The sequence below is a fragment of the Oryza sativa genome, chromosome 3, assembly GCF_034140825.1.
Source record: "Oryza sativa Japonica Group chromosome 3, ASM3414082v1".
Taxonomy (NCBI): domain Eukaryota; kingdom Viridiplantae; phylum Streptophyta; class Magnoliopsida; order Poales; family Poaceae; genus Oryza; species Oryza sativa.
In genome coordinates, this window is record NC_089037.1 from 34,935,010 (window position 1) to 34,956,555 (window position 21,546).

A 21,546-nucleotide genomic window follows, 5' to 3' on the forward strand; every position below is an offset into this window, starting at 1 on the left:
TGCACCTGCACCGTAAGAAGTTCGGATGCGACAACTTACAACAATGGGGCCCACCTGTCAGCCAGCGCTGTGGAATCCCTCCCCGAAATGCCCGGCTGCCCGCCTTCGCTGTGATTTCTGGCGCGAATCCTTAATTTTCGGATTAAATAAATTAAAGAAAAACAAAAGAAAGAGGGGGAGGAAGAGCGTCGCGCCCCCATCCCCTCCTCCCCGTGGCGGCGGCGGCGGCGGCGAGCCGGCGACTTCCCGCCGCCATGTCGGCCTGCGGCTACCACTCCCCGCGCTTCTCCGAGGTAACCGCGCCCCTCCTCCCAGCTCTCCCCCATTCTCCCTCCCCCGGTCTCGCGCGCGCGCCGCTGCATTTGTGGTCGGAGCGGCTGAGTGCGTTGGTCTGTATAAGGAACGAACTGGGTGGGATGCTTCCTTCTCCTCCTCCTCTTCGAATAACCTAGTGGAGTCGCGTTGATTTGTTCAGGACATTGCCTTTCTCCCTCAATGGCTACAGCCGCATCGGCCGCTGGCGGTTGGCGAGCACGGGAAGGACAGCGCCGCCGTTTCGTCGCCGTCTTGTGTGGTGAGGTCCTTTTTCTCTTTGGTTAGTAGCAACAATCTGGTGGGGTTTTAGTTCATGCTTTGTTTCTATTTTAGTAATGCCATCTTGCCTGGGCACCACAAGCCAATAATAATTAGTAGGAAACGAGATGTGCTGAATCCGATCTGAATATCTGATGTATATACCCATGTTTCTTGGTGTGCAGCTGGCTATGATCCAATGACTGATGTTCTTTCTTGAGTTGCAGAATTGCGCGTTTATCGGAGGCCCTGCACAAGAGCAACATAGTTGTCTGAACACCATGGTGAATGCTGCTAGTTGCAGTGGGTTTAGCTTGCACTTGTCGGGGGATGAGGGCACGCCTACTGGAACTACTCCTAGCAATGGCAATGTAAGTTTTAGGAATGATATTCCTTACTGGGACTGCCTAAATTCTGGATGCAAATCACCATGGACATGAAAGTGTTCTAGAAGAGCTTAATTGTAAGCAACAAGGTTGTCTACTAAGAAACTAGTAAAACTCATGTTTCCTTTGCAAGGACAGAAGTTACAAATTGTTTCCTGTCATTAACCTAATTTGTTCAAATGATGCATGTAGCCATATATACTGTATATACATCTTTGCATTCAATGTACTATGCTAATGTCTCCTGAATATTGTAACTTTGTCATGCTGTTAGACATCCTTTTGTGTAATTGTATTCATTGTCAAATATTCTTATTCTTATATTAAGTCATAACACATTGAATATTTGCTCTCTACACTCTACAGGTAGTGCCTTTCTCTCTGCATCTTTCTTCAGAAAGTACTTCAAAACTATCCTCAACTCAAGCCAATGGTCTAAACTCTGTTACATGCAAAGATGTGTTAGGTGGCTTTTGTATTGATGACCAAGCACAAGAGATCAAGACAGTGCCGCAAAATCAATCGGAAGCCAAAGACCTTCGAGAAATTTGTAAAATGTCTAGCGAGGAAATCAATAAAACATGTGATTCAAAAGGACATAGAAGACAGCAACTGTCTGGACGAAAGGTTGATGTTCGGAAACTCCGTAGCGCGGATGTGAATGATGCAGTTGAACTATCAATCGCTGCCTCTGAAGCCATGGTTATTGCGGAAATGATACTTCTTGATTCTCAGTCTGATAAACTAGCTACAGCTTCCTTAGAAGCTGCTCTACATGTGAAAGAAGCTCGGAAACAGTGTTTTCTTGAGGAGCTAGAACATTCTTGTGGATCCTCTGAAAGTGATCTGGATGAGACTGATAGGCTTTCAGAATTAGATGAGACTGAAATGCTCGATGCATTTCAAGATGTTGGCCTATCTCTTGTTCAAACTGCTTGTGCATCTCAAGGTCAGAACATAAGTGGCCTGAAACAGGAAATCTCTCACGCTAGTTCTCACCCTTGTGATGCAGAAGCTCACGTATTAGAGAGCTCTCCTGAGAAGCAAAATATTAGATGGAACAGCCATGATGCTGATACTAATGACCATGTATCTGATTCTTTAGCAAGTCACAATAAGGTATCTTTGTTGCCAATCAAATGCTTTATCATCGAATGTTTTGTTTCAAATAAACTTCACTTATCTGCTACATTACAATGTAAATTTTCTTTCCAGGAAGGTGGAGTAGTTGCTGTGCAGACAAATGTTGGTACAAGGAAGCATGTAAAGGGATTATTCAATAAAGAAACTAGCTTCATTTCTGAGTCAATGGATGGCATGGATGAGTTCCCTTCTCCATCTAGAATTGCTTCCATGGAAATGGCTGCATCTTCAAGAGCTTCTTTTCTCCACAAAATTAAAGGTTCTTGTGAGGAAAACCAAGGTGCTGAAGCTGCACAGTTGTGCTCTCAAGTTGTATGTTCAAACTTGTCACTTGTGGATCCTCTTTGTTCCATTGTTCCATGTAGTATATCTTTCAACGAAGGCCCCCCTAGTCAGGCCCCTGAATGCATACAGAGTAAAGGGGATAAAGAATTGATCAGCACCAAAGAATTTCCATCAAAGCAAGATCTGGAGGGAGAAGCTGGTCCATCTTGCACACCAGTATCTAATATTCTGCTCAGGCGAAGGAAATACAGTTCTCTCAGACCTTTTAGCACAATAGCACCCAGACCATATGTATCAAAAAGTACTGAACCTCATAATGATGTTGATGAGGCAGTTTGTCAGCAGGGAAGTTTTGCAGCAGTAACTTTAAATAAAAAGATACGACGTGTGCAAGCCTCTAAAGTATGTGTAGAAAATAATTTTGAAGCTGGAAATTTGCACGAATTTTCTAAGGTTCTAAAGAATCCATCTTATGCTCAGGGGGTCAGTGAGCATCAAAACAGTATGAAGAGTCTTAAAAGAAAGAAAGCCCAATTTTCAGAAGCTAAAATTAGTACCAGGAAAACCAAGAATATTAGAAGGACGCAGACTAAATCTCGATTCAGCTGTAAGTTTTCCCTTATCCATCATCATGCAATATCAAAGACGTACTCTGGCTCATTTTGAATAATTTTTAAATATCATTAGTCCTTTCGGCGATCCTTACAGTTTAGTATTTCAGGGTCAGATAGCAGACTCATTGACACAATCGAACCCAGGGAGTACATTGATAATAAAGAAGCCCTATTTCATGGACTGGATTTTTTGTTGACTGGATTTCAGAGTCACAAGGAAAAGGAAATTGAGCCATTGATCCGAAAATTTGGAGGCTATGTTCTTTCTAGAGTGCCATCCTGTCCACTTGATAAAAGAAGCAAGCTGGCAGAGCTTGCTAGGTGCAAGCCTCCCATTGTTCTTTCTCCTAAAAAGGTTTGCTAATCCATTTCATTTTTTCTTTGTGTTTGGTACAGTTTATTGGTTACAAATGATAATATGCTCTCATGTATTCCAAAAATTACCATTTCATATTTTGACAATATTTTGCACTTACGTCTCAAGTATTTGTTGTGACAGGTATCAACGGCTAAGTTCTTATATGGCTGTGCTATCAACTCCTGGATTTTGAATCCCAGTTGGCTTTTTGATTCTATTCAAGCTGGTGTCATGTTGCCACCTGGAAAGTATGGTGATCTAGCATCCACTCATATTATCATATGCTTATATTCACACGTTTCATGATGCCTATCCTCTGAAAATGTAATTTGAATTGGCATTTATGTCTTTCTTGATAAAGTTCAATGTTGCATATATATTATGAAGTAATCAAGGAAAAGTTGTCGGTTATGGTATTTCTGTATGATGTGCCATTGTATCAGTGATTCTCTGAAGTATCTATGGATTCTAGAATTATTAAGAAACTGCATGATTCAGTCTATTATAATTTATAAATTTGTCACTAAGATATTGTAGAAGGTTGAAAATATTTTCTTGTTTATGTCCTCAATTGTTGTGCCAACCGTCAGAAGTATATCTAACTTTTTATTTGAGGAGATAGACTACCTAAAAGGTCATCTTTTGAAAGGGCTTTATAATGCTGACATGATTAAGCATATGCAAATTGTAAGAGACTAATTATACACACATGCATAGCCAAGACTATTATTTTAAATCAGCTACAGTATGTCCATACGATACTCTTTCATCAAAGTCCAAACGTTCGGCTATATTGTCAAACATAGTCAACACACTTTTTGTGAACATCTGTGCTATATTTCTTTGGAAAAACTAATAATTCGTCAAACAATCTTGTTGTATTGCTTATGTGAAATATGTTAATGCTTTTCATTCTTGATGCTCACTTCTTTTCTTGTCATATCATTTTTCTAGGTATTTTATTCGACAAGTGCATTCAATGCAGGGTATTTCAATGTTTGACCAGTCACTGCACCTAAGAAAGAATACATTGTTATTTGATGGGGTAGGATTCTTAATCCTTGGAAAAATCAGCTTCTGTTCCAAATTTTCCAACGTTATCAAGGTATGTCGCAACTTGCAACAACAGACACAATAATAAACTAGTCTGTGATTGATGATTTACTTATGTGAATTATAACTGATATGTTGTTAGCCATTACCTGAATCATTATCTCCACGATGTGTTTCACAGCATGGAGGTGGCCAAGTTTTTGCATCTCTTCAGGGATTAGTTCAAAGCTTGAAGGATAGAAGCTCTTCACATGGAATCATTCTCGTAGCAAGTGAGGCGAGCGCATCACGCCATCTAAGCTATTGTGGGCTTGAGCATGACATAAAAACAGCGGTTCGTTGAATTTTGAATGTAGCGCTTCCAATCCCGATATAAGATTCGAGCATTAAACAGATACGACTTGGTAGCTTAGACATCTTTAATCTTCTCCAAATATCTGCATGCTAACTGAATGGGAAAAATATACCAAAAGTAGCTCATCAGCCATCTTTAATCCACTGTGTACCGCCTGCCAGTCATTTGTGCTGTTTCTTCTTGGTCTTGTATCTAATACAATGATCATTATCTGGAAGGCTTGCTTTCGTACTGTCCAAAAAAGAAGCGTTTGATTCACATCATAGAAAGCAGGAACATTTCTTTTTTTGACATTAATTGTTATTTTCTTCATACATGTTTCAGTGCTTATTATTCTCGAATTTTCTTTGCAGCCGGCGAGCTGGGTCATTGGCAGTCTATATTCTGGTAAACTGATTCCTCTGAAGAAAGATCGATGTGCCTCATTCCGCAAAATCAAGATGCCATCATTCCAACAACCGCAAGCATTTGACATGAGCCAAGAAATTTGATGATTCAGATCTGTTGCTTAGCTACCATCACATAAGAAACTGACCAATTCTTACTGATACATACTTACCAGGGATCCAGTATCCTCTTTCTGCAACAGTTTTCAAGAGCATGTGTGATAATGGGACTCATCTGTGGTGCGCTCATGCTGATGCTTATCGCTGGCAACCTTTGGAGTGTGGAGTGCCATATATCCATTTTTCTCTTTCCAAATACCAAAAGGCGACTGATGTCAAAGCATCTCGAGAAATATATGGTTGACTGCTAACTTGAAATATGCCAGGTCATGTTTCACTTGAAATATATCCATACTGTCTCTTTCACTGGGGAATGTTGTTCATTTCTGAAGATCATGTTATTCTGGGGAGTGTTGTTCGTTTCTGAAGACGTGAAGATCATGATATTGTTGTAAATGCAACAGTTTTTCTCATTCGTACACTTGGCCCGGAAAAAAAAATCATGATATTCAGGGTAGAGAATGTTTCTGTTTGTTGTCTGTTGTAATTTGTAAATACGGATACCTGAGAAAACACACCTCTCACTTGCAATATCGAGTGATTCGCATATCTATCATGCCATCAAAATTGGAAGGCATCGATTATAGTGTTTTTAATTTCTTGTCAACAGTGATCTGTTTCATGCTGTTTACGTACATGCATAATGCACTGCAGTTGCAGTCTTGCAGACTTGCATGTAGTGACAGGCATATGGGTCCCAATTGTGAAAGCAGTAGTAGAATCCGTGCGGAAAATAACTTTTTTATTTTTGTAATTGTATAAGTATTGGGACGAAATGCAGATCCCGTTCGTGGGCCGTGGGCCCCCAAGATGCGGGAGCCCAAAATAGAAAAAGGAAAAAACAGAGAGAAATAAAACGAAACAGTTCGCGGAGACCCCAACCGAGATTTACTTGATCTACTTCTGATCGGACGGTCGACCATGCAGCGTTATATGGAGCCCTCCAACGTCATGCTCCACTACATAGAGAAGATTTTCGCTCCTCTTATCTACTTTATTTTTAACGTTTGAAACAATTTTTTTCTAAACTACTTATCCAATTTATATTACGTTTACATTGTAATATTTGTTACAATTAAATTTTTACAACAACATATCGTATGATTATATTCTAATAAAAATATATATGTTTCAACCATTGAAATTTAATGTTTCAACCGTAACCAAACTATGTTGTACATTTTTAGTTTTTAATATTGCAATATGTATTTTTTTTCAATGTTGTGCATGGTGTCATCTGGATGTTTTCAATAAATATTTTCTGATATTTCATTAGTTCTTTGCAAACTTAGCGTCATGTTCATTAGATGTTTTAGCGAATATTTGGTGTTGTTCATGCTTCATGTGTTATATAAAATTGTTTCAAGTAGAAATATAATCGTATATATTTTTTATCAAAATATAATTATATGAGATATCATTTAATTATATAATAAATATAATGATGTAATTAAAGATTGGATAATTATTTTAAAAAATATATATTTAAAGCTTGAGAGTACTAGAGATAGAGAGAGAAGAGAGAACCCAGGAAAATAGTTGCATGTATGAGAAGAGAATAGAGAACAAACCGAGAGAGAGGGATTGGTTACACGGCATGCACGTATGCACGGAAGAAAGAAAAGGCAACCCATGCAAAAGAATAATCGGGGGCCCGATGACTAGTATCATCCGACCTCAACTCCTCTGTCCTCTACTACGCATCTCTCTCTCTCAGGGGAAAAAAAAATCTCCTCTCGGCCGAGATCGTCTCCACCGCCGGCGAGCCTTCGAAACCGGAGCTAACCAGCGCCACCGCCGTCGCTCGTCATGGTAATCCGGTCGTGATCCGATTCTCTTCCCTCCTACATTTGGTTGATTCTTCTCGTCTCTATTCTCGAATATCAATGGTCTCTCTCTGTTTTTTTCCTTCTTCTGTTCCTGAAATTTTTTTCCCAACAGTTTTCGATGGCAATTTAATGTGAGGGAAGTTCGTCCACTCGTTCATGATCCGTAGCCCATTCCTGAATTATTACAGTTAGATTGATTTGGGCTAGGGCTAGAATTTCGCCCAAATGTGCGTCAGATTGCATGATTTGGGATTACATAAACAAATGCCGTACAGTTGGATGCAGCTGGGAACTTGGGATCATATATCCGTGGCCATACCATTAGCTTGCCTTGATAACATTATCATACCATTAGCTTGTCTTGATGTGCACCATATCATCATTAGTAGTGGTGTGATCCTCGAATTGAACTTTGGTTCAGCATTAGTTTTTGATGATTCTTTTGATGCTGGAGAGCAGACAAGAGGATTCCATATGACATCGCCATTTGTTGTGTTGTCAGATACATTTTGTGCTCCTCATCAGCAGACAAGGGAAGGTGAGGCTGACCAAATGGTACAATCCATATCCTCAGAAGGAAAGATCCAAGGTAAGAAATGACAGGTTAACACATATCAGTACATGTTTACTGTAATCCTAATCCATCATTCTTTCCGCTGGGTAAAAATATCAGCAAGATAATTTATTTTCGATGATAAGGTTATCAAAGAAGTAAGTACGCTCGTCCTGACAAGAGGTCCAAAGATGTGCAATTTTGTCGATTGGCACGGATACAGAGTTGTATACAAAAGGTACTCCCGAGTTGTGATTATACCTGCAATGTTATTATGTGATTGTTGGCGAGCACTGTTAGCAGCTAAAGTGCTAAATCACATGCAAATGTCAGTTCATCTGTAAAGAAATATTTTTGATATTTCTGATTGCATCAAGCTGTTTCGCACCGTCTGCAGGTATGCAAGCCTTTACTTCTGCATGTGCATTGATGCTGCTGATAATGAACTGGAGACTCTTCAAATCATCCATCATTTTGTTGAGATATTGGACCGATATTTTGGCAATGTAAGCTCACACAGAAACACCTTTAACATGATATTCTCCCAATTTGTTGTGCTACCAGGCATTCTGAAACTTCTTTGCTTATTCTACATTCTTCTGTGTTTGCCATGTTGCAGGTCTGCGAGCTTGACCTGATATTCAACTTCCACAAGGTACCTACTTCGTTTGTTCAAATGATTACTTATATCTATTGACCATGCCTGTCAAATTGCTAAACCTGCTGTCTTTTCTGTGCTTCTGTCTATATTTACAGGCATACTTTATATTGGATGAGGTTCTGATTGCCGGTGAGCTTCAAGAATCGAACAAGAAAGCAGTACTACGCCTGATCACTACACAGGTATTGTATCAATTGAAATGGAGATAGGCCACATTCAAAATGTAGGAATTTCACACGAACCAATTCAGATATTCAACTCCCATAGGTACCTTCCACAAACAGGGACTAGTAGTTAGAGAACAAACACACACAAAAAGGAGGAATATGTAGAGTATTCTACCTTGACAGACTGTATACACATCCTAATGAATTGACAAGAAATGAATTCCTTGTGATAGTCCTTTTGGTTCCACTGAACTTATCTGAATTCCTTTTCTTTCTGAAACTTTTGGTTCCACTGAACTTATCTGAATTCCTTTTCTTTCTGAAACTTTTTATCTGAGTTTCTAGGAGTAACAACAAAAAGTGATATACAAGCATGGTCATGTGCTCATGTGAAATGCACTACTGATCAATGGTGAGCATTTGGCTGATCTATGATGACATTGTGGAATATAAACTGGTGTGTTTGCAGGACAACTTGGTGGAAGCAGCAAAGGAAGAGGCAAGCTCATTGAGGAACATAATTGCACAGGCCACCAAGTAGAGCAGCGCATCGTGCCTGCTACAATGATGATTACTCATTCTCACCCCAGGGCATGATATTAACTATAATCAACAGGAACTTTTTTTTACATTAAACTTGCCATAAAAATATTTTTTGAATGCTCTGTGTTTTCATTTCGGCAGAAATTTGTACCCTCCTTTTTCTTTTATGTGTTGTTTTCTTCTAATTTTTTCTACCCTTCTTTTTCTTTGGAGTATATACTTAATTTTGTTCTCCTCATCATAGTGAGAAGGAATAACTTATATATTATTGAAATAATTTGGCTAAGGAATTCTTAATACGCTTCATTGTAAAGTATTATTGTGCTTACTCATAGGTTTAGTTTGTTCAAAGAAGCAGAAAATATATAAAAAAAGAAAAACTCCGTCCATTTTAGAATGTAACATGGTTTTGTCCTATAGAAAAATATAGTTTTATCTACAATTAAGTTTAACAAAATTTATAGAAAAATATAGTAATATCTACAATGCCAAATTAATTTTATTAAATTCACCATTAAACATATTTTTTATAACATATTTATTTGGTGTTAAACATGTTGCATGTTTCCTTTTAATAAATTTAGTCAAATCGGAAGATATTTGACTTAGGATAAAATCAAAACATCTTACATTCTGAAATGAATGGAGTAACATGGTTGCCAGTAAAAATGTCCAACTTTTTTTAAATAAAAATTATAGATTATCCTATCAACATGTTAGTATAATTATAGTGCTCATTACCCGTTTACCGTACATGTCTTTGTTACTTTTTTTAATTATAATTTATAGAATCATATCCATATACTCCCTTCGTCCCATAAAAAACCAACATAATATCGGATGTGACACATCTTAGCACTATGAATCTAGACATATATATGCCCAGATTCGTATTATTAGAATATGTTACATCCGATTTTAGATTTATTTTTTATGGTACGGAGAGACTATGCAGATAAGGTTTTTGTTACTTATTTACCCAAAACGGCATGAATAGATGATAGGTCATGTAGTCAACCAAGCACCCAACTCATGGACGTCTCTCACAATTCTAGGGCATTGCAATAGTGATTCCATGATAATGACACCCAATTGCCCTCTTTCATCTTCCGGCATATATATTCCTCCGTTTCCAAAAATGCAGCAGCACTGGCAACTCTTTACATGTCGCTGTAGGCAATCTCCAAGTGAGCACTTCGATATCTTTCTCACCAAATTGACATCCATGAGCTGATCCCAAAATATCTTTGTGACAGCTTTGTGCTCTTATATCTAACCACTATCCAAGAGAGATTGAAATCACGGTCCCTAGGATAAGCTCATGTGGTTAGGTTTCTTACGATGAAACATATTCAGCGGATTTGATTCTATGATTTAGCATAAACGTTTTTATTTAGGCTAGTTATAGTGGTAGGTGGCATGCTAACATCGTGTTGTCTTAATTTGGCTATTCCGTTAAACGATCAAGATATGTCCGTCTAGTTTCTCATAGGGTGCTTGTATAATTAAGATGTGCATGTATATGTTCAAGAGATATATTTTTTTAAAAAAATTACACAGTACAATGCAGACACTCACAACACACACTCACCTATGAACGCACGCACGCAAACCCTACCCTATAAGTATACTAGTATGTTTTTTTTTAAAAAAAATAAATCTCAGTTCTCTATTGCATGGTTTCTGGTACTCCCTCATCACAAAATGTTTGACGCTGTTGACTTTTTTAAAAATGTTTGACCGTTCATCTTATTCAAAAAATTTAAGTAATTATTAATTCTTTTCCTATCATTTGATTTATTGTTAAATATACTTTTATGTATATATATAGTTTTACACATTTCATAAAAGTTTTTGAATAAGACGAACGGTCAAACATATTTAAAAAAGTCAATAGCGTCAAACATTTAGGGAATGAGGGAGTATGATTTTTTTTAAAAAAAGAAATATCAGACAACTTGAAATATATATTTTTATTCTCGTTTAGGACTCGATCGCTGGAGTAGCTGCACATACTTCTGATGCAATTTGTTTTTATCCAAAATAAAATGAGGTGCCTAGCTATCAGCACAGCAACACATGATCGAGCAAACATTCCCCAAAGAGATTTCACTGAGAGTCAAGCAAAGCTCGATCCAGCCACCGCCACCACACTATCTCCTCCGATGGCGACCGTGCAGCAGGTCGGCACTATCCCAGCCGTCCATCCGCCCCGCATCGGACGACCCCCACTCTCCCTCTCACACACACTTCCCCTACCACAGAGGACTCGTTCTCTCTCTCTCCTCTCGATGACGAGTCAACACGTGGGCCCCACCACCCAGCCACACTCCCACTTTCTCTCTCATCTCACATTCTCTTTCTCTCTCTCTCTCTCTCATCTCGCATTGGTTATTTATTCGCCTCCTCCGCCATTCTCTTCTTCCCCCCACAAACCTCATCTCGCCCTCGCCTTCCTCCTCCTCGCCGTTGATCGATCGATCTCCTGCTCGATCTCTTGTGCCCTAGCTACGATCACCAACTAGCTTCAAGCTTCCTCTCCCAGCAGCTGCAGCGGCAGCTAGCCAGCGATCGATCGATCGATCGAGCTACACGTGAGATCGAGTGCGTGCAGTAGTGTGTGGTGTGCATGTTTCCGGTGGAGGTGGCGGCGGCGGCGGCGGCGGCGGGGAGGATGCAAGGGGAGGCGGTGGTGCCGATGATGCTGCCGCCCTTCTTCATGGACTCGGGGATCTGGCCGGCGGCGGCGGGGGTCGTGGATGTCGCCGCGTCGGCGGAGGAAGAGGCGGCGGCGGCGGCGGCGGCGGCGCAGGACCGCGCGCTGGCGGCGTCGCGCAACCACCGCGAGGCCGAGAAGCGCCGCCGCGAGCGGATCAAGTCGCACCTCGACCGCCTCCGCGCCGTCCTCGCATGCGACCCCAAGGCAATACACGCATATACCACCAACTATTTTCCCCTGAATTTTCTGCAAAAACTGATACTCTTCTACCAAATTTTAGATCAATTCAAAACAAAGGAACTGCGTGGTTCAAGAATAATTGAATACCATTTGAATTGGATTGGCAGATTGGCATCTAGCTTCTTCCGGTAGCTAGATGCTAAGCATGCATATGCGTAGAGCCAGCACGCAGCTAATCGTTGTGATTAAAGCTGAGTATAGCATGCATGAGTGCATGACACTAGCTACTACTACCATAGATTAGGGCTTCTTGTTTATCTTGTTCTTCTCATGATTTGTGGCTATTGTGTCCCCATGCATTCTTCTTTTGTGCCTAGTACCATGTTTTCTAGAATTCTAGTACTAATCATTCACATAATTTTTTGTTAATTCAATCGTCTTTATGTATGATTAGACCCTAACTGGGTATAGGGTTTGATTGTGTTTTGAGATTTGAGCTTGATGAGGTCTGAAAAATATATGGCTTCTTGATGGAGTTTAGATGATGTGATGTGCAGATAGACAAGGCGTCGCTGCTGGCGAAGGCGGTGGAGAGGGTGCGCGACCTGAAGCAGCGGATGGCCGGCATCGGCGAGGCGGCGCCGGCGCACCTGTTCCCGACGGAGCACGACGAGATCGTGGTGCTCGCGTCGGGCGGCGGCGGCGTCGGCGGCGCCGGCGGCGCGGCGGCGGTGTTCGAGGCCTCCGTCTGCTGCGACGACCGCTGCGACCTCCTCCCGGAGCTCATCGAGACGCTGCGCGCGCTCCGCCTCCGCACGCTCCGCGCCGAGATGGCCACCCTCGGCGGCCGCGTCCGCAACGTGCTCGTCCTGGCGCGCGACGCCGGCGGCGCCGGCGAGGGCGGCGACGGCGACGACGACCGCGCCGGTTACTCGGCCGTCTCCAACGACGGCGGCGACTTCCTAAAGGAAGCCCTGAGGGCTCTTGTGGAGCGGCCGGGCGCCGCCGCCGGCGACCGGCCGAAGAGGAGGCGCGTCGTCTCCGACATGAACATGCAAGCTGCAGCCTAGCCGGCGGCCATAGCTCAACATAGCTATCAGTTTGCTTGGTATACTATACTACGTATTTTGCTTGCCATGTTTTACTTAGTTTTTGTGTGCTAATTAGTTGCCATCTCCATATATATATGGCTCTTCATGGTGATACCAATATTGCCAATTGATATGCCATATATGATTAAGTAGGATATATATTACCATTAGGGTTTGCTTGAGCTTTCACCAAAAGCTGTTCCAAAGCCAATGCAAACCCAGCCACTGAATAACAATGTCAGCATCCCCAATATATGCAAGGTTTGCAGACTTACCCAACTAATTAAGCACAATATAAATGTATCAAATATTGGTAGTCAAATATATATATATATGGCAATGATCACAGGCTTAAAAACAACATCTGTTGCATTCCATTTATGATATGATATATACATACATCAATCAGGTCATTGTTGACATGCATGCATGACAAGTCCATGATACAACAGACAAAGATGTTTGTCAATGCCTGCATTGCTGCATGTACATTGTAGCTCCCTGTCCTGTGAATGTTTGGGGTCAGCTTGGCTAGCTTGAATGATCTAGGCAGCATGTCTCTTTGAAACTTTGAATGTAGAGAAGAGAGAGAGAGAGAGAGAGAGAGAGAGAGAGAGAGAGAGGGACCAACCAATCATTGCTTAGCTTGCTTGTGGGGTGCAGTGCCACAGAGTGGCATGCAGTGAGCTCTCATGACACATGAGTGCATGCATGCATGCATGGAGGCAGTGCTATGCTAGTGTAGTAGTGTGTGCTGCTGATGCTACTGTGGCTGTCTGAAGAAAGGAAGGAAGGTGATGAGCTTTTGTTTCTTGCTGGTTTTTCCTTTTGTAATCTTGCTCATCTCTTATCTTTTTGAGAGGGAGGCTGGGGGTGTGGAGGAAGAAGGAGAGGAGATATCTCCATGTCAGGGTGGGTACTGTGTGCTGTGCTCTTGCCTCTCACTGTGGCAAAAGCCAGGATTGCAGTTGCTGGGGACAAAAGGAGACTGTGTGACTGTGCACCTATGTAACTTGTAACTTCATGAGAGCTAGCATTGCTGTGCTGTGATTTTTGCCCACACTAGCTTGTTGCTGTGGCTTGCTATATGGCATGCATTGTGTATTGGTAGCTTGGCTTGACATATGCATGCAGGTCACATGATATGCATATGTTCATTTAATTTATGGTTTGTTGGTTTACTGATAATACATTGACTTGCATGTCTAAATTAATCCCAACTGATTGATGATGGCCTCTGAAAATTATTGGTGCACATTTTTCTTGTGTGGTGGTGCATGTTTTTGGTATGAGTACTATGGATATCAGTATTGATTATACTCCCTCCATCTCAGTCTGATCATCATTTTTGAGGTCTTCCCGAAATCATTACTAGAAAAATCATTTGTTGCCACGAAAAAAATTGTGGCATCAATACTAAAATTATGGCAATAGATACATGTTGCCACAATTGTAAAATCGTTGCTAGCCGTGGTAATAAACAGCGTGGTAATAGGTTATTACAACGATTTTTATTTTGTGGTAATAAATTTAGATGTTGCCACGGAATGGATGTGGCAAAAAGTCATATTGCAACACTTCACATCGTTGCAACAAAATTTATTGCCACCACTCCATATGTGGCATTAGTTTTACGTACCAAATTAAAAGTTCAAATATTAATCTATCATCCTATCTATTTATCTACTTATTTTTTTTGATTTTGTGTCTTGGCTAGGATTCGAACCCAAGACCTATCCTTCACGTGTGCTCTCCTTTACCAACTCACCTACGCATCAATTCTGTTGGAAAATGTATATCGTTCCATTTGAGCCTAGCTAACTGAGATTTGAATCATAGATTTGAATATCTAAAAGATTTCAAATAAAAAAGTTATCACCTATAAAATTGTAGATCTCGTCGAGAGCTATAATTTCCATATAAAATTTGTCTCAATCTGTGTCCATATGAAAAAATTAAGTTAAATTATGAGACGACAATTTTTTTGTTGCAACGAATTTGTTGATCGTGGCAACAAAAAAATAGTGAAAAATACCATGTACTATATAAATTGCCATAAAAATTAAAATTGTGGCGATAGAACATGTTTTTTTGCAACAGTACGATTTTTTGTGGCGATATCTCATTTTCTATTGCAACAAAAGTACTAAATGAAACAACGATTGTAGATCATTGCAATAAAAAATAATTATTTGCCACAGAAAAATTATCATTGCAATAGTATAATATATTGCTACGAATTATTTTTTATTGTAATAATTTGGTGGCAATAGCTCAATTATCTTGTAGTGAATGATCGATCATTCTATAACAAGTGTCTCTTCGTTTATTTGTGCAAACAGTAAATGAGCGTCATTGAATGTGTTGCATGCAACCAACTAAGATTAACTTCTATCGATACAAAACTCCATGTAATCTTTAAAACATGATGCAAATCCATGGGACATGAAGCGAAGTAGCACCTTAACCAATGAGGATTAATTTTAGAATGATGAAAATTGTGTTATCCTCGGTTTCTGCGCTTTTCCTTAGGTGATGATTAAACAAGGATGGAAGAAAAACTAGACAGAACAGCACTTGTCCAAATACTATATACACCATTGCATATGCATGTTTCTGATCAGCTAATTAGAAGCTGAATATTGCCTGCGTGCATGCAAGGGTAAATCCTTAATTAATTTGGTATTGTAAAAAAATTAATGAGTATATACTTACATATTGTACCTCAAATGTAAAGGAATAATTTCATGCGCGATGTGTTCTTTCCAAAAACATGTGAAAATTGGCGAACAGTAAGTATCGGCTGTATCGCGCTCGTCATGCACACATTTTAAGTTAGTGCTACATGCATCAGAATGTCAGTATAAATTGTCCTATATGCATGCAAAATCAACTTGACCCCAACTGCAAAGCCTGATCTTCACCATCATCAGCAGTTCAGTACATGTACGGATATCGTGGTTTGCAGTAAACAATATACTAGTACATTTCTGAATTTTGCAAACTGGTCAGTATATTAATTAATCATTATACACCATGATTAGAAGTCCTTTGGGAGGACAGAAACTCACAAGAATTGCAAGAAAGGCTGCCCCTGTGGCTATGCACAGTACTACGTTGTTTGTTCCAATCTTTTTTCAGACGAGCAACAGGAGGCACATGTTCCTACGTCGAGGTAACAGGGGAAAAAAATCGACGGTGCTCCCTTCGTCCCAAAATAAGTGTAGCCATGATTTTCCGTGTCTAACTTTGACTGTTCGTCTTATTTGAAAAAATTTTAAAAAAAATAAAAACATAAGTCATGAGTAAAATATTATTTATGTTTTATCATCTTATAACAACAAAAATGTTAATTATAAAAAAATTCAAATAAGACGGATGATTAAAGTTGGACGCGGAAACTTGTGGCTGCACTTATTTTAGAACGGAGGTAGTAATATGTGTGCCGATCTGTCAGTGGGGCTCCGCATGGCTGAAGTTTTGGTGATTTGATCCGACCTCGTATGCAATGCTTCAAAGCTTTTATATATATATATATATATAAACCTGATTAAATTTAAAGAAAATTTTGATTCAGTTCAGAACAAACTAAAATATCTTTACATTTTAAAACAGAGTAAGTATTGGCTTATTGGAGGCAGTGAATGTAAGTAGGAGTATCGTATAAATGCTTATGACGAGAGGCGGAACCAGAAAATGGCCAATCCTTCGCTGAATTATATTAGTCAATTTTAATTAGACGTTATATATTTTTAAAATTTTATGCACTTTGTAAAGGATTTAAATGGAGCTTTTGAGCCACGTATAGGGCTCCAATCAAGCCCTAAATATGCCATATGCCTAGCTAGCTCCGCACGATCTGCATATATGGGCAGATTCAAACAACATGAAATCAAAAAAAAAATCATGCTCCCATGTTTTTTTCTAATTAAGAAATCTGACAGATTTTCAAAAATCAGTGGAGCTCTATCAAACAAACCATTATATATATTGTACATGCATATGGAGTATAACAAAAGATAACATATCGAACAACAACATATATATATAAAGAATCATTTCGTTTAAACTACTCGATTGCATCCATGTTGGCCTGGTTGCTGTCCAATTCGATCGGCGTTAACAGATGTTGATGACCATTTTAGATACGCAAAGACCGAAAGAGATCAAGATACACTAGTGTTACAGTACTGTTCGTATATACTCCATATCTTACTGATATTAATTAAGACGTGTGTGCTACTGTTCAATGCACTTTGAAAATATCCAATCTGTATTGATGTGACATGCATATATATGAAGCAACCTAGAATCGAATCCTGCTATTGTGCTGATCATTTTCAGCGTATCGTGTTCTAAGTTGTAGTCACCGTAAAAGTCCAGTCATGTATACGTCTGCATGTTCTCTTGGATTATTAATTTAGATCTCTTCGCAATCAAATATTGTGCAAACGTATTTATATAGAAGAGAAAGAAGCAAATTAAATTCCTTGTGATCATGCCCACACCACGCATAAAACGACAGTGATTGTTATCAATCAAAACTAGTTCACCCAAATTAAAGCAAAGGGGTTTTGCACCGACTTCAGTTCAGCGCGGCTAATTAATGAGTACTCCGTACTCTACAGTATTGCATACTGTATATATCCTCTTGTGAATGAGCAGAAGTTAAACAAGTTAGCAGGTAATTAACTACAGAGTTAAATTATGCCCCTTAATTAATTTCAGCTTCGTTATTTAATTAACAGTTGCCAGGTTTTTTTCTTAACTATCAGTTAGCTGTGCACGTACTTTTACAAGCTGTAGACTAAGGCCATGTTTAGATCCTATCTAAATTTTTTCACCCTGTAATATCAAATGTTTGAACATCTGTATGAAGGATTAAATATAGGCTAAAAAAATAATTAACGGCACAGATTGCGACTAATTTATGAGACGAATCTTTTAAGCCTAATTGCTCTATGATTTGACAATGTGGTGCTACAGTAAACATTTGCTAATGACGGATTAATTAGGCTTAATAAATTCGTCTCGCGTTTTACTGACGGATTCTGTTATTAGTTTTTTTATTAGTGTCCGAACATCCTATGTAACACCCTATATAATACCTGATGTGACACGCCAAAACTTTACTCCCGTGGATCTAAACACCCCTAAGGCTGTGTTCTTTTCCCCTCTTTCGCAATTCACTCTTCTCGTTTTCCGCGCGCATGCATTTCAAACTACTAAATGGTGTATTTTTTTTGCAAAAGTTTTATAAATGAAAGTTGCTTAAAAAACTATATTCATCCATTTTTCACGTTTTGCTCGCTAATACTTAATTAATCTCACTATAATCGTGTGCTTTGTTTTCCGTGTCGGGAGGGCCTCCCGAACGCAGCCTAAATTGACTTAGACGCAAGCTGTACACTGATCTTACGTAATACTATAAAAAAGATGAACTCCAGTTGCAACTTTTATTTTGCTTTTTTCTCAATTAACAAATCCATATACATTTTATGCTTATATAGATCACTGAATTTGTTATCTATATCAGTAAGAATAAACAAGAAACTAAGTCCAAAGCTTATATTTGAACATTGTTTGTCTCCTAAGAAGAAGAAAAAACATTGGGATTACTAAAAAAAAGTTCAATAGATTTTTTTCCTCTCGAAACTTTCGAATTCTAGACCATTAAATGTGCTTTTAAGATTCATGCTAGCTAGCGAGGAAAAGAAAAATATTCGGACGCACGCTAGCTAGGGTGACAGCCATGTGTTATGTATAAATATACCATATAGGCAAGTTATATTACAATATAATTATAATTCAATTTATAGTTACATTTAAAAGTTTTTAAGCTAGAAAGCTATATAGCGTTGTTTACATACTTCCAAAACATTAGCATGAGTAAGTAATTGGATCTTTATCGAGTCAGGCTGTGTTGTTTCCCAAGAGTTCTCAACTCATCTTTCTTATTTTTTTGCGCGTACATTTTTTAAACTGTTAAACGGTATGTGTTTTGTAAAAATTTTCTATAGAAAAGTTGTTTCAAAAAATTATATTAATCCATTTTCAAGTTTATTATAGCTAATTAATACTTAATCAATCATATATTAATCTATCGTTCCGTTTTACGTACGGAGAGTAAGGATTTCACAACCCCCGAAAGAACACAACCTTAGTACTGGCGAAGAAATTGACAAATAGACAACCCAAAATACAATTAATTGGGGCTGGATGGTAGTAGGTGCATGCGTTGGCTACACTTGGGGTGGGTCGGTGTATTGGAGGTGGGGATAGTACTGTGTGTAGGAAGGACAAAAGAAGCGTGCATGCGTGGGGATCAATGTATTGAAACAAGTATCTAGAATACAGCAAGTACATACTACGGGGTGGGTGTATGTATCATCCCTGCATACCATCACCACCACACCACGTTCTACCCGGAGCCCTGCCTATCTATCAACCTTAGCCATAGGTATCGCCATCGTCTCGTCTCCTCCGGGGACCATGCATGCAAGTTTGCAACCTCCATCGATGGAGGTATCGCTTCTCTCTCTCTCTCTCTATCTATCTATCTATCTATCTCTCTAAGCTATAAGCTTAGGAGTATAGTGTGTACTATGGCTAATATACGGGGTATATATCATCGCAAAACATAGCATGTATTATTGCATGATTAATTAAGTAATAACTAATATTTTTAAAAAAATAGATTAATATGTTTTTAAACAACTTTCGTATATTTTTTTTATAAATTAAAAACACATTGTTTAGTAGATTGAAAAACATGCGCGTGGAAAATGATCGAGAGAGGTGAGTTGGAAAAACTAAGAGAAGAACACTAGTAGAGCAAGTTTAATAGTATAGCCCACTAATAGCTCTAATTCATCTATAGCCAATCTAATAGCACTGGTGGAGAAACTGTCTTTACTCCCGGTTTATAACCCCCCTATAGTCCCGGTTTCCTAACCGAGACTACGAATCCGGGACCAAAGATCGCTATCTTTAGTCCCGGGCGAAATAACCGGGAGTAAAGATCTATCTTTAGTCCCGGTTGATAACACCAACCGGGACTAAAGAGAGGGATCTTTAGTCCCGGTTGGTAACACCAACCTAGACTAAAGAGAGGATAGGGACAATCCCAGATAGTCCTTTTTTTTGTTACTTTTTTATTTTCTCCCGAATCGGATGGCATGCACATCCCAAATCAAACCCCAAATCTCAAATAAAGTAACATCTCAAATCCACATCACAAATCCCAAATCCACATCACAAATCTTGTACTTACTTATACACACAAATCTAAAACATCACAAATCCTAAAAAATTTACACACAAATCAAATACATCACAGATTATACATCTCAAATCCATACAATGAATCACAAAATTACATCTCAGTGAATCACAAAATATCAAAAAAAAAAAAAGACGGCCATCTGCGCCGCACACCTGCGCGTCCGTCCGTCCACCGCGTCCGCGTGGCGTGGCCTCAACAGCGGCCTCATCCGTCTCCAGGGGAGGGAGGAGGAAGGGGAAGGAAGGAGGAGTGGCCTCATCCGTCTCCAGGGGAGGGAGGAGGAAGGGAAGGGGAAGGAAGGGGAGGAAAGGGGACGGGGGGAGAAGAGAGGAGGATCGATCTGTGGGTGAGGAAGTGGTTGTGATTGTGGAGGAGAGGATAAGGACTAGGGATTATATACTATATTGAATTTTAGTCCCGGTTGATATTACCAACCGGGACTAAAGATCTAAATGATCTTTACTCCCGGTTGGTTGGTAATCTTTAGTCCCGGTTGGTAGTCTAAAGATCCTCGGCCCTCTGACATGCTTATGACAGAGGATGAACCGGGACTAAAAATCATCTTTAGTCCCCGTTGGATCAAAATTTTTTTAACCGGGACTAAAAATCGTTTTTAATAAAACTGGGACTATTGTGGAATTTGGTCGACCGACCAAAGATGGTTTCTCCACCGGTGTAGCTAATTCATACAATAGGTGCTTAATTACCATACTATATTAATATATGGTCCACCTATCCTATACACACATTGCGTTTTGCAGTTCGCGCTACAGCTGGCTACAGATATGTAGCCCGTGGCTCTTTCCTCTCATCTTTTATCTCAATAAATATGTTTACAGCTGGCTAATAGTCTGCTATTATACTTGCTCTCGTATGGCTGCATATCGTCGTCTTTGCGGTTTGGCGATCCCTATAAGTGCGTGACGCACGCGCGCGCGCGAGCCTTCATTTCATGTGTGTGCCCGACGGTGCATGGAATGGTGGCGGCACGCGTGCACAGTGATCGATCGGCGGAGGTCCGTCACATGCATTAATTCTCTCACGGACCTGATCATCCACATATATATATAGGGTACAGGCATGTCCATTTCTGGATGTCCCTTTGTGACTAAGCCTGAATTAACCGTACGTGGTACGTATATGAATGTGCACGCGCATGCATCTACTAGTACGTACTATCATGCGTGCATGCTTCTTCTTCTTCGATCTCCCCACGGGGACTTACGTACGATTAATTGATCTGCT

The 21,546-nt window shown here is 39.7% G+C and overlaps 3 protein-coding genes across 5 annotated transcripts; all 3 read left to right on the forward strand.

The window, feature by feature from the left end:
- Positions 1 to 144: 144 nt before the first annotated feature.
- Positions 145 to 5,869, forward strand: LOC4334538 (uncharacterized). Of its 3 annotated transcripts, none has more exons than XM_015773571.2 (10): positions 145 to 293; positions 476 to 574; positions 801 to 944; positions 1,326 to 2,078; positions 2,175 to 2,994; positions 3,109 to 3,356; positions 3,501 to 3,607; positions 4,314 to 4,464; positions 4,594 to 4,764; positions 5,121 to 5,869. In XM_015773571.2, exons 1-9 carry the CDS (start codon positions 255 to 257, stop codon positions 4,753 to 4,755), a joined length of 2,523 nt encoding a protein of 840 aa, XP_015629057.1. In that variant the 5' UTR covers positions 145 to 254; the 3' UTR covers positions 4,756 to 4,764; positions 5,121 to 5,869. The 3 variants fall into 3 exon arrangements, with proteins under 3 accessions (XP_015629057.1, XP_015629055.1, XP_066165023.1); XM_015773569.2 differs by having other exon boundaries at positions 4,594 to 4,746; XM_066308926.1 differs by lacking the exons at positions 145 to 293; positions 476 to 574 and having other exon boundaries at positions 822 to 944; positions 1,417 to 2,078; positions 4,594 to 4,746.
- Positions 5,870 to 6,863: 994 nt separating this feature from the next.
- Positions 6,864 to 9,325, forward strand: LOC4334539 (AP-1 complex subunit sigma-1). The gene is made up of 7 exons (XM_015774588.3): positions 6,864 to 7,085; positions 7,605 to 7,691; positions 7,802 to 7,893; positions 8,053 to 8,161; positions 8,275 to 8,310; positions 8,412 to 8,498; positions 8,953 to 9,325. The coding sequence occupies exons 1-7, from the start codon at positions 7,083 to 7,085 to the stop codon at positions 9,022 to 9,024; spliced, it is 486 nt and encodes a 161-aa protein (XP_015630074.1). The 5' UTR covers positions 6,864 to 7,082; the 3' UTR covers positions 9,025 to 9,325.
- A 2,121-nt stretch (positions 9,326 to 11,446) lies between these two features.
- LOC4334540 (transcription factor bHLH106) lies at positions 11,447 to 13,377 on the forward strand. Its single transcript, XM_015773660.3, has 2 exons — positions 11,447 to 11,949; positions 12,483 to 13,377. The coding sequence occupies exons 1-2, from the start codon at positions 11,656 to 11,658 to the stop codon at positions 12,993 to 12,995; spliced, it is 807 nt and encodes a 268-aa protein (XP_015629146.1). The 5' UTR covers positions 11,447 to 11,655; the 3' UTR covers positions 12,996 to 13,377.
- Positions 13,378 to 21,546: the final 8,169 nt, after the last annotated feature.